Source organism: Chrysemys picta, chromosome 10 (assembly GCF_011386835.1).
Source record: "Chrysemys picta bellii isolate R12L10 chromosome 10, ASM1138683v2, whole genome shotgun sequence".
In the NCBI taxonomy this organism is placed as follows: domain Eukaryota; kingdom Metazoa; phylum Chordata; order Testudines; family Emydidae; genus Chrysemys; species Chrysemys picta.
In genome coordinates, this window is record NC_088800.1 from 4027406 (window position 1) to 4050984 (window position 23579).

Genomic DNA, 23579 nt, shown 5'->3' on the forward strand with positions numbered 1-23579 from the left:
TGTGCAGTGAACTGGGCGGCCATCACACACGTGCTGGTCACTTCTCGTTCCCAGGTTCCCTCAAGCCATTAAAACGTGATCTGAAGGCCCTTGGAGCCTGGACTCGGACAATAGCTGACATGTGGCATTGCTTTGTATGCCGGAGTTGGTCTCTGGAAACACGAAATACCCTCTTACGCTACAGGAGAGTCTAACAGCTTTAACGGGAAACAAACAAAAAATAATGTCATGCATTGAGTTTTGCTGCCATGGAACAATTTACGGAGATGACAAATACCGTTGCTGACTTGTGCTGAGGATGGCACCCTCTCATTAGCCCCTTTTGTTGTTATTTATTGGTTTCCTTTCCCAGATGTGTTTTCATGCTGATTTGGGACAGGATCTTATTTTTAGACAAGCATCTAGCACATGACTTCATAAACCACAATAATACAGGCAGGCTTCTAACCGACTTGAGAATGAAGCATTACATGATTACCACATTCTAATAACTGCTCTTGTGAACATTAGTCTACATGCAGATGTCTCTTGTAACTAAAACTCTGTCCACCTTTTAAATAGCCGGGAAAGCATTTCTTTAGCTGCCAAGTTTCCATGTACAGTTGGTGACTACAGCTCAGTGACAATTTAAAGTTAATCCAAAGTGGAAGACAATGCCATTGTATTTCAGAGACGAAATGCTATTTTCGTTAGCTTCTGATTTTCATTACCTTTATTGTTGTGTCTGTAAATATTTTGGGTTTCCCTGTAGCTTCAAGCTGTGAAATTGACTGGGAGGTACGTGGAATGTGTTGCTTTAGAGCCGTGACATTTTTGTGTTTGTATGAGAGACATTTAGGCCTGATAGTCGGCAATGTTAAAGTATTGGACTATGAGCTGTTGATAGGTATTCGTTTAGCTGAGCCTTGAAGGGAAAGATGCCCCCAGTAGGAAAGTGTTTGAGGACGTTAGGAGTGGTCTGATTCCGAAGCTGGTTTTCTTTGGTGCGACTATTGCTAAGGCTACGATTTAATCATGGGTATTTTTAGTAAAAGTCATGGACAGGTCACGGGCAATAAACAAAAATTCAGGACCCGTGATCTGTCCATGACTTATACTAAAAATACCTGTGATTAAACCTTGGCACAGCACCGGTGGGATGGCGGGAGCTGCTGCTGGGGGGTGGGGAGCCCCCGGGGTCGGTGGCACCAGCTGCGGGTGCTAGCGGACCGCGGCTGCTCCGGCTGCCCTGGGACCATGGCCAGGGGCCACCGGAGCAGCGACTGGTGTGGTTTCCCCAGGGCCGCTCCAGCAGTGGCTGGTGTGGCTGTCCTGAGGGCCCCCTGAGCAGCTGGCCCTGGAGCCAGCTGCTTGGGCAGTGCTGGGGTCAGCCACATTGGCCCCTACAGAAGTCACGGAGGTCACAGAAAGTCACAGAATCCGTGACTTCTGCGACCTCCATGACAGACATGGAGCCCTAAGCATTGCTTTAGGAGAATGAATTTGTGTAAATGATGAACTCTGGGAGATGCTATTACAGCTCGTTACTGAACTCTGTAACTACTAACAGAAGAGTGCCGGACCTTTATATGTGGAAGTGGAAGGATCTTTTTCAAGTCTCCAAGCTCTGAAGCACTCCAGAGAACTTTTCATAAAGTTCTGTTTCTTCTTGGGAAGCAAAAAGATCTAAAATGAAAATATCTGCCCTTGTTCGTGGGGAATTGGTTGGAGTGTGATTAAAAATTAGAAATGGACCAAACACAGTTTTTGAACCTCTTTCTTTTTGTAGGCAAGACCCTACCCATCTTTTGAGGTTTGTCTCTTTGCTACCAGGATCCCTGTTCTTTCACCCCCAAAGTCATGGCCTCTCTGCCCAGTCTCCCTCTCTAGCTAGATAGAAGTTTAACAGTACCTGGAAATTCCCAGTCCTGGCGGTGTGTGGGGAGTTATCCAGATTTCATTCAACTTCTGGAAAGTGTGGTTTGGATTGAGTCGGAGGCCCGGTCTACACTACAAACTTTTGTCAGCATAGTTGTGTTGGTCAGGGATGTGGGAAAAAAAACACCCACTAGCCGACGTAGCTACACCGGCAAAAACCCAGAATAGAGGCAGCTAATGTCGTTCAGGGAGGTGGTGCTACTCTGCCAACAAAACTCCTTCCGTTGGCGAAAGCTGTGTCTACACTGGGGGCTCTGCCGGTTCAGCTCTACTGGCAGAGCAGTTGTAGTATAGACGATGCCTGAGTTATTGATGGTGGCTCTAGATGGTTATTACTTTCTCCTAATTAGTCTCCTTATTAGCGAAGTGGAATAACAAGGAATGTTTCTTTTAAAAACCCAAAATGCTCATTAGACTTTTGGAGTGTCCGATTTGCTGAGCAACCCTGTTTTACTGCAAGGGAATTAAAGAATTCGTTCTTAATGCCATTTTGGAAACAACGTTGTTAAAAAAAGATAATCATTCCTACTGTAACACAATACAGCTGTGCTGAGGCTCATTGTTTTTCCAGCTGTTGTATAGCACCACGCAGAACAAAAGGGTTTCTGTTCATTTACAGATCTGGATGTGGAGACAAGCATGTGCCTATTTAAGCGTGTTACTGCTGCTAGCTGAAACCACCGATAGAGTTCCTAACCCAAAGCTCTCCACATTCCCATAGCCGATACTCAGTGCTGAATATTTATCCAGGGTTTACAGGTTGGGATTGGAAGGTGTCACTTATCCAAGTGTAAGCAGGGAATGGTCCCCTAGGAACGTTCCGGGCTTATACATGACCCCGGTGAAGTGGGCTAGCGAAAGGTTCTGAGTCCTCGCTCCCACTCCCTTTACCCAGAGGCCTGCCTGACCTTGAGGGCTCCCCGTCCACTCTCCTGGGTGGCAGAGACCTTGTAACCCCAACAAAGCTGGGCCCAGGATTCCTGGGGGGCTTGACCCCCAACCTTGTCATGGTCTCTTAGGACAGGGGCTAGGGTGTCCCCATTCCAGGGTGCTCTCTCTGCTCTGGATGCTTCCCTGACCCACTGATCATCACATGTAGTTAAAAGAAAATACAAATACAAAATACAAATACCAAACAGCAACTAATTTAAAAAAAAGGAAAAGGAAAACACGTCACCCTGCTCTGTGGCCTCAAGGACACCACAACCAGCCATCCCAGGAACAGGGCCACCCCAAGCAACAACAACAAAAATCCAGAGTGCCGCCGCCGAAGCAAAAAAAATAAAATTAAAAAAAAAAAAACGGAGTGCCACCCCTTGAAAAGAGCTGCCCCCAAAGGGCCAGAGTGCCGCCCCTTGAGAAGTGCCGCCCCAAGCACATGCTTGGAAGGCTGGTGCCTAGAGCCGGCCCTGCCCAGGAATATCTTTTATTTGGACCCACTTCCATTGGTGAGAGAGACACTTTCAAGCTACAGAGAGCTCTTCAATCCATGGGGGACAGCTGAATACAAGATCAAACAGGTTTCAGAGTAGCAGCCGTGTTAGTCTGTATCCGCAAAAAGAACAGGAGTACTTGTGGCACCTTAGAGACTAACACATTTATTTGAGTATAAGCTTTTGTGGGCTACATCCAAAGAAGTGGGCTGTAGCCCATGAAAGCTTATGCTCAAATAAATGTGTTAGTCTCTAAGATCAAACAGCTAGTTTAGCATAAGTAGTTAGCACATACTCTGAGGGACAATTCAAGATGAACTGGCCACTTCACTTTGAGGAAGGGCTCTGTGTAGCGCGAAAGCTTGTCTCTCTCACCAACAGAAGTGGGTCCAATAAAAAATATCATCTCACCCACCTTGTCTCTTTAATTTTTTTTAATTTTATTTTATAATATATTTAAAAAGTGACAATGAAAAATATCAAAATTGAAACTAAACATTTCAATGGACCAAAAATGTTTTAAAAAATTTCATTTCATGGGAAATGGTTGAAATGTTTTGGTTTTGCTCCAAATGCCGCAACGTCGGCATTTCTTGCGGAATGGAAATTCTGAGTTTCAACCACCTCTGGCATTAAGGCTGCAGTTTGCACTGGTGTCTACTAGGCTGTGGACATTCTGGTCAGGCCACTAGCTGAGAGGATGCAGAGGACTTCCTGCTATCTCAGCAGACATCATCTGGCAAGACGGGCTGTGTCAGTCCCATGGAACTGCAAAAGGGAGAATCTTAGCCTTACCCAGCTCCTATTGCTGGTGCCCCAGTGACAGTGTGACTGGAGAATGGAGCTACCACTTTATGCTAGCACTATCAAAGCAGGGGAGAAGGGCATTGGTGAGGGCAGCTCAGCTGTGACCCCATCTCACCACTCTGTGTTGGCCGACAAAAATGGCGAGGAACAGGGGGAGGATACGCTTCACCATGTAAAAGGGTAACAAGGTGGTGCCTGCCAATTCCTCCACCTCCGTTATCCCGACACAGGGCTGGACCTTGAAGGCCTAACCTAACCCAGAGCCTATCCCACAAATGGACACAGGTGCGGTAGAAGGCTCCCTATTAGTGACCTTTACTAGCTGTGATTCTGTGTTTTATACAATTAAAGACCCAGGGAGGAATAATAAATGTGAGCCACCCACTGGTTTAACTGAGAAACCTGAGGGCGCTGCATAATAGTTCTTAAACCATAAACAATGTGCGGACCTTGTACTGCACAAATGTGTGAAGGAGAGTAACCAGATCATAGACATACGTGGCCAGACGCTCCCATGTATTGCTGCTGCCTTGCACTGGTGCAATCTGGAAAGGAGACGACTAAAGGGGGATATGATTGAGGTCTATAAAATCATGAGTGGTGTAGAGAAAGTAAATAAGGAAGTGCTATTTACTTCTTTCTTATACCACAAGAACTAGGAACTAGGGGTCACCCAAATTAAATTAATAGGCAGCAGGTTTAAAAGAAACAAAAGTAAGTATTTCTTCACCCAATGCACAATCAACCTGTGGAACTCTTTGCCAGAGGATGTTATGAAGGCCAAGACTATAACAGGGTTCAAAAAAGAAGTAGATAAATTCATGGAGGATAGGTCCATCAATGGCTATTAGCCAGGATGGACAGTGATGGTGTCCCTAGCCTCTGTTTGCCAGAAACTGGGAATGAGCGACAGGGGATGGATCACTTGATGATTACCCATTCTGTTCATTCCCTCTGGGGCATCTGTCATTGGCCACTCTTGGAAGACAGGATTCGGGGCTAGATGGACCTTTGGTCTGACCCAGTATGGCCATCTCACCATCAACCTCAGCCTGGACCAGTCCACACAAGATATCGACTTCCTGGACATTACAGTGCTAATAAGCGATGGTCACATAAACACCACCCTAAACCTACTGACCGCTATACTTACCTACATGCTTCCAGCATTCATCCAGACCACACCACACGATCCATTGTCTACAGCCAAGCTCTAAGATAAAACCGCATTTGCTCCAACCCCTCAGACAGAGACAAACACCTACAAGTTCTCTATCAAGCGTTCTTACAACTATAATACACACCTGCTGAAGCGAAGAAACGGATCGACAGAGCCAGAAGAGTACCCAGAAGTAACCTACTACAGGACAGGCCCAACAAAGAAAATAACAGAACGCCACTAGCCGTCACCTTCAGCCCCCAACTAAAACCTCTCTAGCGCATCATCAAGGATCTACAACCTATCCTGAAGGATGATCCCTCACTCTCACAGATCTTGGGAGACAGGCCAGTCTTCACTTACAGACAGCCCCCCAACCTGAAGCAAATACTCACCAACAACCACATACCACACAACAAAAACACTAACCCAGGAACCTATCCTTGCAACAAAGCCCGTTGCCAACTCTGTCCACATATTTATTCAGGGGACACTATCATAGGACCTAATCACATCAGCCACAGTATCAGAGGCTTGTTCACCTGCATATCTACCAATGTGATAGATGCCATCATGTGCCAGCAATGCCCCTCTGTCATGTACATTGGCCAAACGCAGTCTCTATGCAAAAGAATAAATGCACACAAATCAGACCTCAAGAATTATAACATTCAAAAACCAGTCACAGAACACTTCCATCTCCCTGGTCACTCACTTACAGACCTAAAAGTCGCAATTATTCAACAAAAAAACTTCAAAAACAGACTCCAGCAAGAAACTGCAGAACTAGAATTAATTTGCAAACTGGACACCATTAAATTAGGCTTGAATAAAGACTGGGAGTGGATGAGTCATTACACAAACTAAAAACTATTTCCCCATGTTAATTTCCCCCCTACTGTTACTCACACCTTCTTGTCAACTGTTTGAAATGGGCCATTCTGATTATCACTACAAAAGATTTTTTTTCTCCTGCTGATAATAGCCCACCTTAATCAATTAGTCTCGTTAGGGTTGGTATGGCAACACCCATTTTTTCATGTTCTCTGTGTATGTATATATCTTCCTACTGTATTTTCCATTGCATGCATCTGATGAAGTGGGTTTTAGCCCACGAAAGATTATGCTCAAATAAATTTGTTAGTCTCCAAGGTGCCACAAGTACTCCTGTTCTTTTTGCTGATACAGACTAACACGGCTACCACTCTGAACCATTTTTCAATATTCTTCCAATTTTCTTTTCACATGCCCAACCATCTAAGCCGGATTCCCTCCGCTTTTCTATAGTTGGTACCACATTCACTCTTCCCCTAATTCGTTAGTTCTGAACATGGTCCATCCTTGTCACTCCAGGCATCCATCTCAGCATTTTGAAAGGCATTCTCCTATTGCAGATCATTCCACGCACATCTCTCCGTTTCACTTATGCCTTTCCTGTTCTGCTTGTAAGTTTGTCATTGAGGTCACCATTATCCTGTACTATACAACCTAGGTACCTGAACTTCTGTACCTTTGGTATGGCTGGCCCACCAGACTTACAGTCCCGTTGTCTTCCTGCAAGGTATCATCAAGTCTACAGACCATGGCCTCCATTTTATTTCTTCTGATTTTCATGCCATTTCTTTTAAATACTCACCTCCATCTCTCTTAGATCTTAATTTCAAACAGAAATTATTCATGTTTATAATACTTTAATGTTCCCTGCTGTGGTAGAGAAGTTAGATCAAATTACTTGTTTTGCTACTTGGTTGGATGCAGAGAATGACCACATCTCCCCTCTGGCTATTCAGAGGTGGAGAACGCTTCCCCTCACATGTCATAACAAGGTAGGGGATATTTAAGGGGCATGAGTTGTTGGCTTTTTTCCCACCCAAGGTTATTAACCTACCAGGTTGTCAGGATGTTTGAACAACAAACTTTAGCCTGGATTCCCGTGGACTGTGGATGAATTCACAGTCGGTAGTGAAGAATGGAAAGTTATGAAGTCATTTATTGTGGCAATAATACAAATGTGGTAGGAAGGAGCCATTAAAATGTCAGTATTTGCCAGCTTCTGAGCTTGCTCTCTCTGAACATCTCAGCTTATCGATAAAAGCCACCTATGAGATTAGGGATCCAATTCGCATTACAAGTGATGGGCATCCATATCGTTTAGGTAGATTGGAGAATTGCAGCCTCAATGCGTATACAACACAGGGTCAAATTCTACCCTCATTTATATCCGTTGGTTTCAGTTCACAGAGGAGAAAAATGGATTCCTGAGTACTTTGAGGGAATTTGTGTCCATTGAAACATTTTTTTTCACATAACAAAAAGTATTTCATTAAGTCCAGCTTTAATTATGTAAATCTTAGGGATGTTTCCTTCAAACAAATACCATGCGTGTTTCTTTTCTGTCTGCGTTAATTCGCCAGCGCTGTAGATTGTTTCTTTGGGACTCTCAAGAAATGATAATTGGAACCATTCCTGGGTGTCTCTCTGATGTGGTGGTTCTGGATTTGGTGCTGAAATGTGTGTTATTTGCAAGTGCCCGCTCATGTCATGACAAAACATTCTTTTGTCCAGGCTGGTGGTGGGAGCCCCCTATGAAACCAATGGACAGCTGAAGACTGGAGACGTCTACAAGTGTCCGGTGAATGGCGAGACTAACAGCAACTGCACCAAACTCAACCTAGGTACCACATGACCTCTCGAGGTCCCTTCCAGTCCTAGAATCTATGAATCTATGAATCTATGCCCTGCCACTTACGCAGCACAGCTAGCCTGCGTGCTAGAAAGTTATGAGTTAGGCGCACACAGATCATGAGATAATATATACAAAATCTTGTGATTTTAACGTCATATATAAAATACTGTGTGTGTGTGTGTGTGTGTGTGTGTGTGTGTGTGTGTGTGTGTGTGTGTGTGTGTGGTGTGTGTGTGTGTTTCTTTTTATTTATCTTCTGTCTTTTGAGCCTTTAAAGGTGCACTCCAGTCATGTTTTCAAGCTTTTTTTTGAAATGGCAGCTGAGATAATCATATAGTCATGTGACGGCAGGAGCTGGGGCTTTAAGAAATACTAAATCTCACGAGACTAAAATGCTTGTGCAGTCTCCAGAGGGAGCAGAATCAAAGAGCCAAACTGGTTCCAGCGGTGGTGCCTGTTCATTGTTGCTCTCAAGTTTTGCTTTTTAAAAAAAAAAAAACAAAGATCCTCAGCTGGTGGAAATGCGTGTCACTCCCTGACGGATTTATAAAGTTTAAGGAGCCTGGTCAGACCCTTAAGTGATTTACACCAGCTGAAGCACCGACCCTATTGTGTCACCTAACCTAAAATGAAAGGAAAAGTTTCCATCTTTGTAAAAAGCATTGGGGGGGCTCCTCAGCGGGTGTGAATTGTTCGGGACCCAGATGGAGCTCTTTCAATTTACACCAGCTGTGATTCTGCCCCAGAGATTTTGGTTGGGAAGGATTTAAAACTTCCTCTGCCCTGTGTGCAGCCTCAATGCTATCTCACTGGGACAGAAAGTGAAACTGACTGGGAAGTAAGTGAAACTGACAGCTCCATTTCATTGTTCTGGCCCAGTGTGAACACACAGTATTAACGTCAAAATGAAAAAAAAACAATCCCTCGAGAGTCAATGATCAGAAGTGTTACCTATAACAGGCAAGGGCATTTGTTTATAAAGTATAAGGAGCCTGGTCATACCCTTAAGATTACACACACAGGGGGGACCCTCCATATTCAGAGAGACCCCCCACATCCCAGGGGAAGTCACCCCATCCTATCTGTCTTAGGTACTGTACTTATATGGCCCCATCAACATAGTGTCTGAGCACCTCAGTCTTTAGTGTATTTATCCTCAAACCCCCCCGCCCCCCGTGAGGCAGGGCAGGACTGTTATCCCCCATTGGGCAGAGGGGGACGGAAGCATAGAGAGACTAGTGACCTGGCCAAGATCCCACTGGAAACCTGTGGCAGAGCAGGGAATTGAACCTGGGTCTTCCAAGTGGCTAGTGCCCCCACCTGAACTTTTACTTTCATGTACAACCCCCTGCCCTTCATTCCCCCTCCAGCACTGATCCTGCAGAAAAGTTCAGCCCCACAATATTCAGATCCATTCTCCTGCCCTTCAGAGGTCTAATATGTCTGAGATTCCCTGGCTGGGATGTTCTTGGCCTGAAGAATCCCCAGGTGGCACAGGACCAGCATAGCACCTCCTACACCCTGCCCTGCATGCTTGTCCCTACCCTAAGCACCTGGGGTGTGGCTAGTGAAAGTAGGTTCTGACTGAGAGCCAGCTGCTTCCCAGGTGCTGAAACAATCTGCTGGAGGCTGTGACCAGCCAGCTCAAGGTAGAGCAACCCTGAGACTGCTCTAAGTTGCACCTCAGTACTGTCCCAGTGACCACAGAATCAGGAAGGCATAAAAGTGGCTTTAAGCCCCACCCCCATCTGTGCCGAGTGCAGGAGGGCCAGTCCCGCCTATTATGTTTCCCAATTGTAATTGATTATGAACAAATACAATTCCAGTTACAATAGAAAATATCCTTTAAGTTGTAGGTGGGCCGGAGGCATGATATGTACATCTGGCACCGCCCCATGTCGGAGCTTTCTCAAAGTTCAAGGGTTCAGGAATCAATCTTTTTACATGGGCCTAGTATTCAACCTACCAAGTTCAGCTCAGGCTCTATCCTCCCCCAGAGTCTGGGGTGTGGGACTGGGGATGGACTTGTGGTTCAGGCTCCTTCCCGTTTAAAAACCCACAAGAGCCTTGAGAGAGAGGCCGAGGCAAGGCCCCAGATGAAAGAAGAGGCCTCCTGCTCTTCCCATTAATTGCTCAGTTTTCTCCTCAGTTCCCACCTTTAGGCTCAGACGTGCACTCCAGCGAAGCACGGCCCACATGCCCAAGAGATGTACAATCATAGTCCCGTGAGCATTTAAAATTGCCAGACCACCCCGGCAGGTTACACCCCCACTAACCACATGCTGGAGGCTTGAAGAGACGAAACTATTTCTTTTGATGAAGCTAAACGATGTTACCATTAGCCAAATGAAAGCATTGAATTGGGGACTCCCTCAATTTTAAGAAATGGAATAAATTTGCAAATATACATTGGCAACTGCACGTGTTTCATACCCGCAATTACTTGCTAGACCAGTTCAAAGGTTTTTCTAAGGCTTATTTGGTAGGAAGTCCAGGTTTTTAACTCATTATTTAATTCCCTAGAAGACTTTTTTCTATTTGTCAGTTCAGCCCATCCAGGGATAGTCTGAGATCTTGGCTCCATGGCAGTTGCATCTATTGAGCGAAAATACAGGCTCTGTGACATGAACAAGATCAAGATATCTTGCAGTCCTTCAGCTGGATCTGTTCTTACACTTACTAGGATACTCACGGTGGCACAATAAAAATGTGGGATTTTCTGGTTTGTGTTACAATTCTTCTGACCGCTTGTGGTCTGCCAAGGTGCTTCCTTCACAATGGTAAAGCTTCGGCCAGCTGTCCAGCCGTGACGTATAAAAACATTTCAGAAGCCTGTGTACTAGCCGCACCCTGCTGGATGATACAGCGTGTCTAACCTTGGTATTCTTTCTCAAGGAAGAGTAACACTCTCCAATGTGTCAGAGCGCAAAGATAACATGCGTCTTGGCCTGAGTCTGACCACAAACCCCAAGGACAAGAGCTTTCTGGTAAGAAATAAGATACTGTCTATAAATAATTGGCTCTTAATATGCAAACTGCCTGATGTTTTTTTAGTATATTGAGTCTCTCTCCAGGATCTCTGCAGCAACGTTCCTCTTGCTATTTGTCTGTCGTTTATTTCATTAACTTAACCCCAACAGGATTGTTTTATCCAGTTATGAATATAAAGGCGAGACCTCCACTTTCCAAGATGGCAGCAGCTTCTCCAGCCTGCCAAAGGAAAATGCATTTTCCAAACACCTATAGTTAACATTTCACGTCAATGTTCTGTTGACCTCATGGATCAAGCTTTCAGTCTTGGCTTCTATTGCGGCATGCCGCCTTTTGTGCATGGAAAAATGAACCCTTTGCTAGTTGGCATTAAGGGGCTCATAGGGTCACAACGTCTACACTACACACAGAACACAGGCTCTTAATCAAGTTGGCGCTCAAGCTCTCCTTCCGTCCACACACAAATCAGTTTGACTCAGGACAGCGAGCACTCAGGACCCACATCTGAGGATGCTGCTAGCAGGGTGGATGCGGCAGATCCCACGTCCCGCTGTGACTTGGGTCCAGCCTTGTCATTTTGCAGTGTAGACATAGCTCAAACCGCAGACCTGAGTCAGAAGGTTTATATAGTGCAGTATTCAGAGTAGCAGCCGTGTTAGTCTGTATCCGCAAAAAGAACAGGCACCTTAGAGACTAACAAATGTATTTGAGCATAAGCTTTCATGGGCTACAGCCCACTTCTTCGGGTGCATAGAGTGGAACACACAGAGAAGATATTTGTACATACAGAGAACATGAAAGGGTGGGAGTAGCCAGACCAACTGTAAGAAGCCAATCAATTGAGATGAGCTAGCATCAGCAGGAGAAAAAAAACTTTTGAAGTGATAATCGAGATGACCCATAAGGTGTGGGAAGAACTTAACATGGGGAAATAGATTCAATTAGTGTAATGACCCAACCATTCCCAGTCTCTGTTTAAACCTAAGTTAATTGTATCTAATTTGCATATTAATTTAAATTCATCAGTCTCTCTTTGGAGTCTGTTTTTGAAGTTTTTTTGTTGCAAAATTGCCACCTTCAGGTCTGTCACTGAGTAGTTAGAGAGGTTGAAGTGTTCTCCCACTGGTTTTTGTATGTTATGATTCCTGATGTCAGATTTGTGTCCATTTATTCTTTTGCGTAGAGACTGTCCGGTTTGGCCAATGTACATGGCAGAGGGGCATTGCTGGCACATGATGGCATATATCACATTGGTAGATGTGCAGGTGAACGAGCCCCTGATGGTATGGCTGATGTGATTAGGTCCTATGATGGTGTCACTTGAATAGATATGTGGACAGAGTTAGCACTGGGCTTTGTTGCAAGGATAGTTCCTGGGTTAGTGTTTATGTTGTATGGTGTGTGGTTGCTGGTAAGTATTTGCTTCAGGTTGGGAGGTTATCTGTAAGCAAGGACTGGCCTGTCTCCCAAGATCTGTGAGAGTGAGGGATCATCTTTCAGGATAGGTTGTAGATCTTTGATGATGCGCTGGAGAGGTTTTAGTTGGGGGGCTGAAGGTGACGGCTAGTGGCGTTCTGTTATTTTCTTTGTTGGGCCTGTCCTGTAGTAGATTACTTCTGGGTACTCTTCTGGCTCTGTCAATCTGTTTTTTCACTTCAGCAGGTGGGTATTGTAGTTTTAAAAATGCTTGATAGAGATCTTGTAGGTGTTTGTCTCTGTCTGAGGGATTGGAGCATATGCAGTTGTATCTTAGAGCTTGGCTGTAGACAATGGATCATGTGGTGTATCCTGGATGGAAGCTGGAGGCATGTAGGTAAGTATAGCGGTCAGTAGGTTTCCGGTATAGGGTGGTGTTTATGTGACCATCGCTTATTAGCACAGTGGTGTCTAGGAAATGGACCGCTTGTGTGGATTGGTCTAGGCTGAGGTTGATGGTGGGATGGAAATTGTTAAAATCATGGTGGAATTCCTCGAGGGCTTCTTTTCCATGGGTCCAGATGATGAAGATGTCATCAATGTAGCGCAAGTAGAGTAGGGGCGTTAGGGGACGAGAGCTAAGGAAGTGTTGTTCTAAGTCAGCCATAAAAACATTGGCATACTCTGGGGCCATGCAGGTACCCATAGCAGTGCCGCTGACTTGAAGGTATATATTGTCCCCAAATGTGAAATACTTATGGGTGAGGACAAAGTCACAAAGTTCAGCCACCAGGTTTGCCGTGACATTATCGGGGATACTATTCCTGATGGCTTGAAGTCCATCTTTGTGTGGAATGTTGGTGTAGAGGGCTTCTACGTCCATAGTGGCCAGGATGGTGTTTTCTGGAAAATCACCAGTGGATTGTAGTTTCCCCAGGAAGTCAGTGGTGTCTTGAAGATAGCTGGGAGTGCTGGTAACGTAGGCCCTGAGGAGAGAATCCACATAGCCAGACAATCCTGCTGTTAGGGTGCCAATGCTTGAGATGATGGGGCGTCCAGGATTTCCAGGTTTATGGATCTTGGGTAGCAAATAGAATACCCCTGCTCGGGGTTCTAGGCATGTATCTGTACAGATCTGTCCTGTGCTTTTTCAGGCCGTATGGACATGTTAGCATGGCTGTGCAACCCACGTCCAGCAATTGTGAGCCCAGATTTGCAAAGCTCAAACACAGGCTTGGAAACATCAAGTCCCCAAGCCCGGGTCCCAACGAGCTGGCTTTACAATGCGATGTAGATATCCCCTTAGGTTCCTGAGAAATGGATCATGCAAATTGGCTCCACACATTCTTGCCATTCTGATACTGCCATTTCTGACTCCGGGCAAGCTGCTGTCTCCACACTGTCTGCTGCCACTGCCAATGCATACAGATCTAGAGCCTGATATGACGAGGTGAGGATTTTTCTAAATCCAGCCCAAAGCCGTCAGGGAACTCCTCCTAAACAGAAGATATTGGTACAGGATAAAATGCTAGTACACCCTTGCCATGAGCCAACATCCTGCAAGTTAAGTCTGCCTCAGCATAGCCCACAAACACCCAATCATCCCAAGAGTTCACATATTTTAGAAAGGAAAATACTTGTCACTTCCTTACTTAGGCCATTTTCTCCCTCTGTTTCTACTTTCTGCTCCCCCTTCAGGATCTGTGACACCCCTGGCTGTCTTCTCCACATGCGCACAATGTTCTTAATGGCTAAAGTCTTATCGTAATTTGCTCTGGAGAAACCCCACGTAGTGTGCTTCTTCATGCAGGCTGAGCTGGCATTGGAGGGGTTTGGCCAGAATAGTCCCCAAGTTGTACATAGGTGCAGATCTCTGATTCTTCGCTATAGATCTTTATCGCCTGTAAAACAGAGGCTAAGTAAGTGGCAGTTTTTCAACCCCTCACTGATGTTTTATTTTTCCCAATTTTCTTTACAGGCTTGCAGCCCTCTCTGGTCCCATGAGTGCGGAAGCTCTTACTATACCACGGGAATGTGCTCCAGGGTGAACTCCAACTTCAGATTCTCGAAGACCATAGCTCCTGCTCTCCAGAGTATGAGACGCAATCTGTTATGTAGCCTCTAACTCAAACCCTGCTTTTGAAGTTAAATAGAATTTTTGTTCTTTAATCACTTCGTGCCATTGAGAAAACAAAGTGAAGTCAGGATTTAAAAGGAGGCAAGATAGCAAAGGAAATGATTCGAGAAAGGCAACCCAAAGGGGATTACATGCACAGACATCTGGCCAACATTTTCCTTTTGAGTGACACTTGAGGAAGACAAAGCACCTTATGCTCCGAAAACCAGAAATAAGTGTCCGGCATATTTGATCAGCACCCTTCAGTGTACTGGGAAGGGAAAAGAGGGAAAGAATTCAGGCATTGGCTGCACATAACAAAGCTGATCTGCTGAACAGCTAAAAATGTTGGCCAGTATTTTCAAACCTGGTTGCGTAAAGTCAGCCACCTGGCTCCATATTTAGGCACTAAATAAGTGTCCTGATTTTCATGGTCACTCAGCATCTGCAGCTGCTGTTGGGTTCAGTGGAGGTTCTGGGTTCTCAGCCCCTCTGAAAAATCAAGCCACTTATTTAGCTGCCAACATTAACATCCTCTTTCGGGGGAATTTTGGCTTCCCCATCCTGTTGAACAGGCCGCTGATGAGCTGGGGTTTCTTTGGGTAATGGAGGGGAGTGAATTCAGAGCCTACTAACATTTTAACCATATTTTTCTTTAAATTTCCCCTCTTATAATGTAATGTTGTAGGATGAATTTCTCCCGTTGGTGCCCCGTTTGTTCAAGTTGATGATGTCATTTCAGACGTTCTTGTCAATCAGAGATGCTGCTATGATCACATTGAGAAGTGTAACTGATGCCTTGGAAGAAACTAGATTACCAAGCCTAACTTTATCTTAAAATAATAATTGAACAAGCATGAAATATAAAGTCCTCCTTCCATTTGGAGCAGTTGATATGAGACCACTCAAGCTCCCTTCCCCATGATTTATGAGTTCACTAGACCCTTTTGATAGAATCATGTACCCACTGACTCATGGCATGTCCATCCTTTGCTCCCCCAACAGTTCTCTGAGACACGTCATTCATTCTTATAAACTACGAGGGCATAAAAGAAAGCCATAAGGATAACGCTGGACAATGGCAATCTTCAGAAAGGAAACTGACCAATCCACTGCTTCCTTTTCATCAGCTCATTTGATCAGTCCTGCGTAATGTGTTGCTATTGGACAAAATGCTGAAGTCCTCACTTGATTTTTTTTTTTTGGCTTAATCTTTACTGTGGCAAAAGCTCCTCTTCTCTTTAGTTGGAGCAAATACTGATCTATACCTATTTCCTGAGCACTATCCATGTGCTGAGTGCTGGGTAACCATAGAAGAAGGCATGGTCCCTGGCCCAGGAAGTTACAATGCCAGGATCAGATTCTCCCACACTTCCACTGGGTGCATCACCTCCTGCTGGCGCTGATTCTGCATGGTGCGTAGACATGTGCTTATCTCACACTGAAGTTAAGCATATGCTTAAGCACTTAAGGGCCTCTTCGAGTTGCCCCCTTGAAATCAAAGGGATGACTCACAGAGTAAAGTACTACTCAACATGAGTAATGGTGGCAGAATCGGGCCCTAAACATTTGAAGTAACCTAATACACTGGATGGAGGTCCAAATCTGAATCAGAGCCGGCAATCTGAGATTGCTTATGTACAATATTATTCTTAGAAAGTTCTCCAGCTCTCTCCTGCCAGAGCTAACCAGGGGTGTGGGCTCTCTCGATTTCATTTAAGCGAATGTGACCTGAAGGTCTTTACGTCTGATTGAAATCAGATTTTTCACACAAATCACAAGAGCGAGTACCTGGCTGCAGGGAATAAAGCCATAAATTTCCACTTTGCAGTTGTTGCCAAGGTCTTTCAATAATATGCTGTGTATTTTCCACAGGATGCCAAACGTACATGGACATAATCATCGTTCTGGATGGATCGAACAGCATATATCCCTGGGTTGAAGTGCAACATTTCCTGATAAACATCTTGAAAAAGTTTTACATTGGGCCTGGTCAGATACAGGTAAGCACGTCCCTGGTCATCCTGTGCGTTTACGTCTCTGTTCATCCTTGAGATACAGATGTTCCTGCTCTATTTCCTAGGAGAAATGTCCCTTTGGTGCCAATATACTGCAGCTTGGCAAGGCGTTTGCCCAGAATAAACCTGCAGAGTATGTATTTGAAAGCTGAGCCAATGGAAATACTGCTCACGTTAATGTTCTTAACTGAAATATTGAGTAAGGAACAACCCACGCAATGAAATGGGAAGGAAGGAGGATGGTTAAGTTATGTGAAACTCAATCAGCATCGCTCTGTGTTTATGCAGTTTGTAGCAGCTGTGGAGAGTACTCCATCATTTTCTTGCTGGGCCTTATTGGCTATCTCTACACAGCAAAGAAAAACCCATGGCTGGCCCGTGCCAGCCAACTCCGGCTTGCAGGGCTGTTACGCACACAAAATTCTCTGTTGCTCACACACTCGAGGGCACCCACCTTTACCCAGTTCCTAGTGCCCCAGGTGAAAAGCACCTAACTTTACCCTTCCGTGGGCTCCGGGAAAACACCCTTTCCCTGTGGATTCAGGGCTTAATCTTTTGCGGGTTTACGGGGTCTTTTACCAGTGAAAGAGCTTTACACAGTAATATCCTAATAACCTCTAGTTATTAACAATCACCAAAAACAGAAGGCACACGCTACACATACAGTGCTCACACTCCCAATAAAACAGATGAACTTTTCTTGATGGCCAGGCAGGATCAGGTCCATGTGGGGGACTCCAGTTTCTGCACTGTGTCATTGGTTGAGGTCTGGCAGCTCTGATCTTTGGAGCTGTGTCCTGGAGTTGGTTCTCAAAGAACTTCCTTTTGGAACCCAGTTTATATAGTGGTATTTGATTCCTTTTTAGCTGTACCTTAACCAATCATTCTACTAAAATTTTACTAACCAATACTAACATAGTGTAACAAAGTTCTCTAACCAATCCTATCCCACCACCTTAATTAATTTACACCTAGTAAAATTAATTATGTAACAAACAGAAACAATTAAAGAACCAGACAGAGACCATACAGAGAAACAATAGGGAAGTAAAAAGCAACAGAGGGTCCTGTGGCACCTTTGAGACTAACAGAAGTATTGGGAGCATAAGCTTTCGTGGGTAAGAACCTCACTTCTTCAGATGCAAGTCAGATGCAATAGGGAGGTAGGGACCATAATGACAAAACAATAAAGAAATGAGGATTTCACAACCATAACTATTGAGAAGTGATTTCTCGACAGACAGATGCTATCAAACGAAGTGTTCTTTAACCATGTTAAGATCTGTTTCTTTATCTGGTGATAGTGGGTGCCATTAGGATGGGGTCTCCTTTTTAACAGCCTGATATTATATTAGACTATCAGGGTTAGAAGGGACCTTAGAAGGTCATCTAGTCCAACCCCCTGTTCAAAGCAGGACCCATCCCCAGACAGATTTTTGCCCCAGATCCCTAAGTGGCCCCCCTCAAGTATTGAACTCACAACCCTGGGTTTAGCAGGCTAATGCTCAAACCACTGAGCTATCCCTCCCCAATTTAGAGGGAATGTGAGGATGTGACTTCCTGCTTCAAAGCGAATGGCTCCTGCTCAACTGCTCTTTTAATCTGGCTGCAGACGAAGGCCTGATCCTTACAGGGCAGTTTCATTGCTGTGTAAACTTCTGGGCTCAGTCCAGAGCCTCACATCTGGGACGCATCCACCTCCCAGGGTCCTAGCGCCCGGGCCCCAGTTCGAGCCTGAGCATCTACACAGCAAGGAAACAGCCCCGCGGCCAGATCCGGCGAGCCTGAGACGGCTGGCATGGGCCAGCTGCAGGTGTCTAGTTGCTTTGTAGACATGCCCATTATGGCTGATGTTGGGACCTAGATTTGTGACTGAGAAGCTAGTAAGAGTGGGGGGAATACGACATAAGGATTTCAGCCAATTCTGAGTCCCCAAAACTGCACAAAGAGCCACCCTGTACGGCCTCAACAAGAGAAGACACAGGTCAGCATTATGGGGCCAGAGGACCTGGTCTGCACAACTTAACACCTAGGTTCCCAACCACACCACCACCCCTCTTCCGTTGGCAGTTTGAGCATGGGTGATAGCTGGCCAGAATATGGACCCACGATTAATGCTGGCTTTGTATTGCCAACTGTCATTTGGGGGGGAAATACGGAGCGGAATTTGACTGAGTTTAACTTTAACTGTGGGCAGAGATGACTGTGGTGAGAACACGCTGAAATAGAGTCTTCTCTGCCAGTTACGCGTAAAAAGACATCCAAAAGTTCCCCTTACAAAAGGATGGATTCTAGTATCTAAGTCCCAGCAGAAATACGTCTGAGAACAGTTTGTTTGCCAGATCTTCTTGTTTGGAGCAGAACTTGTTTAGTGGCTGATCTATCTTCATGCACTTTTAATGGACTACAATTAATTTCCACCCTAATATTGGCAGAGATGCTACTGCAAACTCTTTTTGGATTTGCTTATGTATGTTGTCAGTGCCAAACCTCTAGCACTATTAAAAGACCAACAGCTTCCTGCCTTCCTTTTTCCTTCATTGTTCCCTGGGCTCAGGAACGGCTGGGCTGTTGGCTTTCCCTACACAGAATTCGGAGACGTTTGCAGCTAGTTTGGGGGCTATGCAACAGGTGTACCTGCAAAAAAAACTTCTGTTCTTGTGTGTGCACTCACACGCGAATGGCTATGTGACCTTGCTCCTTTTCAGTGTCTGAATTGTAAGGTTCCCTGGTGAACTTTTTTGTGTGCAGGTCACTAAATAAACCTATATTATTATCACAGCAGTAGACATACCTGTTAGTCCAATTACTTGTAACACAGAAGCAATGTAAGTATGGAAAAACCTGGTTTCATTGCAGATGGCCCCATTACTACACACCCCGACTCCTAATCCCCACATTTCTAGTAAATCATACAACAGTCCGTTCTATAGAACTATATACTGTATATTAACTGAAATTCTACTTGATCACTAAAACAGGCTCTTTGTTTCTCGGGTGACTGCTATGATGTGTGGTATGTGCATCCTTTGTAATGCTCCTTTAATTCCTAGGTTGGAGTTGTTCAGTATGGAGAAGACGTCGTGCATGAATTTCATTTAAATGACTACAGGTCTGTAAAAGATGTGGTGGAAGCTGCTAGTCACATAGAGCAGAGAGGAGGTACAGAAACCAGGACAGCATACGGGATAGAATTTGCTCGGTAAATCACAAATAGGGACTCACATTTATTCTAATTACAAGTTTCTTTCTTTCTTTCTTTCTTTCTTTCTTTCTTTCTTTCTTTCTTTCTTTCTTTCTTTCTTTCTTTCTTTCTTTCTTTCTTTCTTTCTTTCTTTCTTTCTTTCTTTCTTTTCAGCTGTTTTGAAAAGTTAAACAATCCCCTGAACTAGGGGATATTTCCAGACAAAGCCACAACGATACTTTGTAACAGAATATATCCACCTCAATCCGCCACTGCAGCCGAACCCAGGAGGAGGGAATCAAGAGTTGCTGTATGTCAGCGTGACATCCCCCGACTCCTGAAACTGGCGAGATCATTTCAGCCCCTGTCCCATGATCTCCAGGGGCGTCTTCCACCAGCCAAGCATTACCACCCCCAACATACCTCTTTCCTGGGACTGGGATAAGGGGGCATAGACCTGGCTATTGTGATGGCTTTACACTAGACCAGGGAAATCTCCAACCTGTTGATTAAGCTGGTTTTCTGCATGCTCTGTGCTGAGCAGGAGGAAAGGACTCAGGCCCATTTATGTCAGGATATCTACCTCTTTCTGAACCTAACTTGGGTTGCACTGTTCAGATCCAGAGTCAAACCGGAAATATGAACCAGCCCAGTGGCTGGAGGAGTTCTGATCTGAGAGTGCAACGCGAACACGCCGCAGCAGAGCTCTATAAAGACCAGAACCAGTCAACAGTTCAGAACTTGTTTTTTCTTCACCCCGTCTCTCCCTCTTTTGTTGCAGAATTGCAAGTGGTGCGAGATTAGTAGGAATATTGACCACTAAACCACAGCACTATCGCCCTTAATTTATAACCGAATTTGTGGGCACTTTTTAATACAAAGACTGAGCCAGATTCTGATCTGTTATATGATGTAAACCTGGAGCAAGTCCTCTGATTTAATGGAGTTGTTCCACAGGGAGATTACAAGTGGTTCCACTATGAGGAAATATTGCTTCTTAACACCAAAAAGCTTTCCGAGAATCCCGTATTTTGTTAGATTTCCTTTTTAATTTAAGAACTCGCGGCCCATTAAAATAACAGTTTGTGGTTTGCGAGTCGACCCCGGAGTAGATTCCTGTTGATCTGAATGGAATGAGAATCTTGCAATTTGTTCAGGTTAAACCGGAGATCAGCCAAGAGAAGGGGTTTTTCATGTAAGTGGCACAGGCCAATGTGACGCATGTGAAACACTCCCAGCATGGCAATGTATATTAAGCTATGTTCTGATCAGAAGAAACCTCTTGCAGCCAGCCTGCTGCTCTGCACCGCCCAATATTTCCTTTTCCTTTCAGCTCAGAAGCCTTTCAGAAAGGTGGGCGAAAGGGAGCAAAGAAAGTGATGATTGTCATAACCGATGGGGAATCCCATGACAGCCCAGACCTGGAGAAGGTGATTGAAAACAGTGAGAAGGACAATGTCACCAGATATGCTGTGGCAGTAAGTCACTCTCCTATTTAACAATATATTGTAGCTCTTCTATAGTGACCCACTAAGCTTGGCATCTGCCCGAGCTTCCCCATCTGTGAAATGGGTACAGACCGGTAACAATACAGGGGCATTAACAGCTAGGCTGCCCAGCCCTCCAGGCCCCCTATCCCAGTGTGCTTCTCACTGTGACGTTGCACTCCATATGTTTTATGGAACTATGCTAAGGAGTGTGAATATAATGTAACTGAATATGCTTCATGCAAAAGGTCCCTTGTAAGATATCATTACAAAGCTTATAATCTACTGAGTGTGTTCATCCTATATGTATGTATGTATCATTCTTGTATCTAAAGCTAGAAATCTGAAGTATTACTCTGCATAGTTACAATAGGACTTCAAAGTGTGGGCCATTAATGGTGGTTTAGAATCTTGATGGCTCCCATTAACTAGGACAATTGGTTGTGAATGGCTCTTTTTATTCGCAAACTTTCCTGGGTACCTGCAGGCCAGCCCTGAAAGAATGGAGAATGAGGTCTTACAGTGACATGTGATCATGTCACCTGGTACTAAAATCCATCTTAAACTTGGTGCTTTTCCATTTAGAAGGAGGGGTGGGAACCCAGAGAGAGACAAAGGATACCCACCTTGTGCCAAAGATATAAAAGGGGGTGGAACAGAACAAAGGGGGCTGCCAGTCATGAGAAATCCCCTAGTTACCACCTAAGCTGGAACTAACAAGAACTGTACCAGGGGAAAGGATTGGGCCCAGACTAAGAAGGAGTCTAGTCTGTGAAAGAAGCTTATTGGAACATCTCTGAGGGTGATTCAGTTCATTACCTGTATTCAGTTTCTTAAATGTATTAGGCTTAGACTTGCATGTTTTGTTTTATTTTGCTTGGAAACTTACTTTGTTCTGTCTGTTATTACTTGAAACCACTTAAATCCTACTTTTTATGCTTAATAAAATCACTTATGTTTATTAATTAACCCACAGTAAGTGATTAATACCTTGGGGAGCAAACAGCTGTGCATATCTCTCTATCAGTGTTATAGAGGGTGGACAATTTATGAGTTTACCCCGTATAAGCTTTGTACAGAGTAAAATGGATTTATTTGGGGTTTGGATCCTTTTGGGAGCTGGGTGTCTGGGTGCTGGAGATAGGTAACTTGCTGAGCAGTTTTTGGTTGAAGTCTGCAGCTTTGGGGACGTGGACCAGACCTGGGTCTGTGTTGCAGCAGGCTAGCGTGTCTGCTCAACAAGGCAGGGTTCTGGAGTCCCAAGCTGGCAGGGAAAAGGGGCTCAGAGGTAGTTTCAGCACATCAGGTGACAGTCCCAAGCGGGTCTCTGTGACTCAACCCATCACACTCATTTCCTGATCTCAGCCTGTAATTGAATTGCAAGTACAAAATGCAGGGACTGATTTTATGGATGTCTATGGCACCTTTGTAGAGGGAGGCTTCTCTTTTGAAAACCTGCCCCTTGGCATCTTGGGAACGCTATGTCCATTATGTGGAAACATTAGACGACTTATTTTTGTTTTTCACATCCAGGTTCTGGGGTATTATAATAGAAGAGGAATCAACCCAGCAGCATTTTTGAAAGAAATAAAATTCATAGCAAGCGATCCAGATGACAAGCACTTCTTTAATGTCACAGATGAAGCGGCACTTAAGGATATTGTGGATGCACTGGGAGAGAGGATATTTAGTTTGGAAGGTGAGTGATGTACATTTCCTGCATTCTAACAGGTTTATAGTGTTTCTAACTTCCACATATTCCTACAGACCATCTTCAGTTTTAGGATAAACCTGCGTGTTTCTTTGTTAGCCAACCCAAACATTTGACCTAACTAGAATGGAGTCTGCTGGGCATTTTCCTAACATTAATAACATCATGCTTTGTTAATTAAAACAACTGCATTTGTCTATGCGTTGAAAGACATCGCGTGCGTGGAACATCGCATGCACCTCCGACATAAGAGGAGCAGCAATTCCCAAATTAAGGTTGCCTAACATTTTCCATTATGAAAAAATCGTTGCAACTTTTATTCGAAGATCTTTAATGCTTCCAGCAGGCTTTTGAAATTTCCCGGGGGATAGTCTGGCAGTCAGTTTGTTGCCTTTTACTGACCCCATGAAAATCCATTCAGATTTGGCCATGTTATAAGCAGTCAAAAGTCACCATATTCTGGGTGTGGATAGCATATGTAAGGTGCAATCGTCTAAACCTGTATTCCTTTGTAACTGTACGGACACCTGTGAGAAAATGAGGCACTTCTACACAGGCAGAACTTGCCATGTTTATTCAATGGGCTAGATCCTTAGCTGGTGTGAATTGGTGTAATTCTCTTGACTTCAGTGATGTTACACCAGTTTAACCCAG

The 23579-nt window shown here is 44.6% G+C and overlaps 1 protein-coding gene across 4 annotated transcripts in view; it reads left to right on the forward strand.

Annotated features, from left to right (window-relative positions):
* The window catches only part of ITGA11 (integrin subunit alpha 11), a 149877-nt gene that overhangs the window by 51058 nt on the left and 75240 nt on the right, over positions 1-23579 (forward strand). For all 4 annotated transcript variants that reach the window (XR_010590923.1, XM_008170512.4, XM_042856551.2 and 1 more), the window contains exons 3-9: positions 7882-7991; positions 10898-10989; positions 14388-14502; positions 16401-16528; positions 19597-19745; positions 21061-21205; positions 22748-22913. Coding sequence is in view for 3 of the 4 variants with exons in the window: in XM_008170512.4 (XP_008168734.2) it covers positions 7882-7991; positions 10898-10989; positions 14388-14502; positions 16401-16528; positions 19597-19745; positions 21061-21205; positions 22748-22913 (905 nt within the window). In the remaining variant the exon portion in view is untranslated. The remainder of the gene's footprint in view (positions 1-7881; positions 7992-10897; positions 10990-14387; positions 14503-16400; positions 16529-19596; positions 19746-21060; positions 21206-22747; positions 22914-23579) is intronic.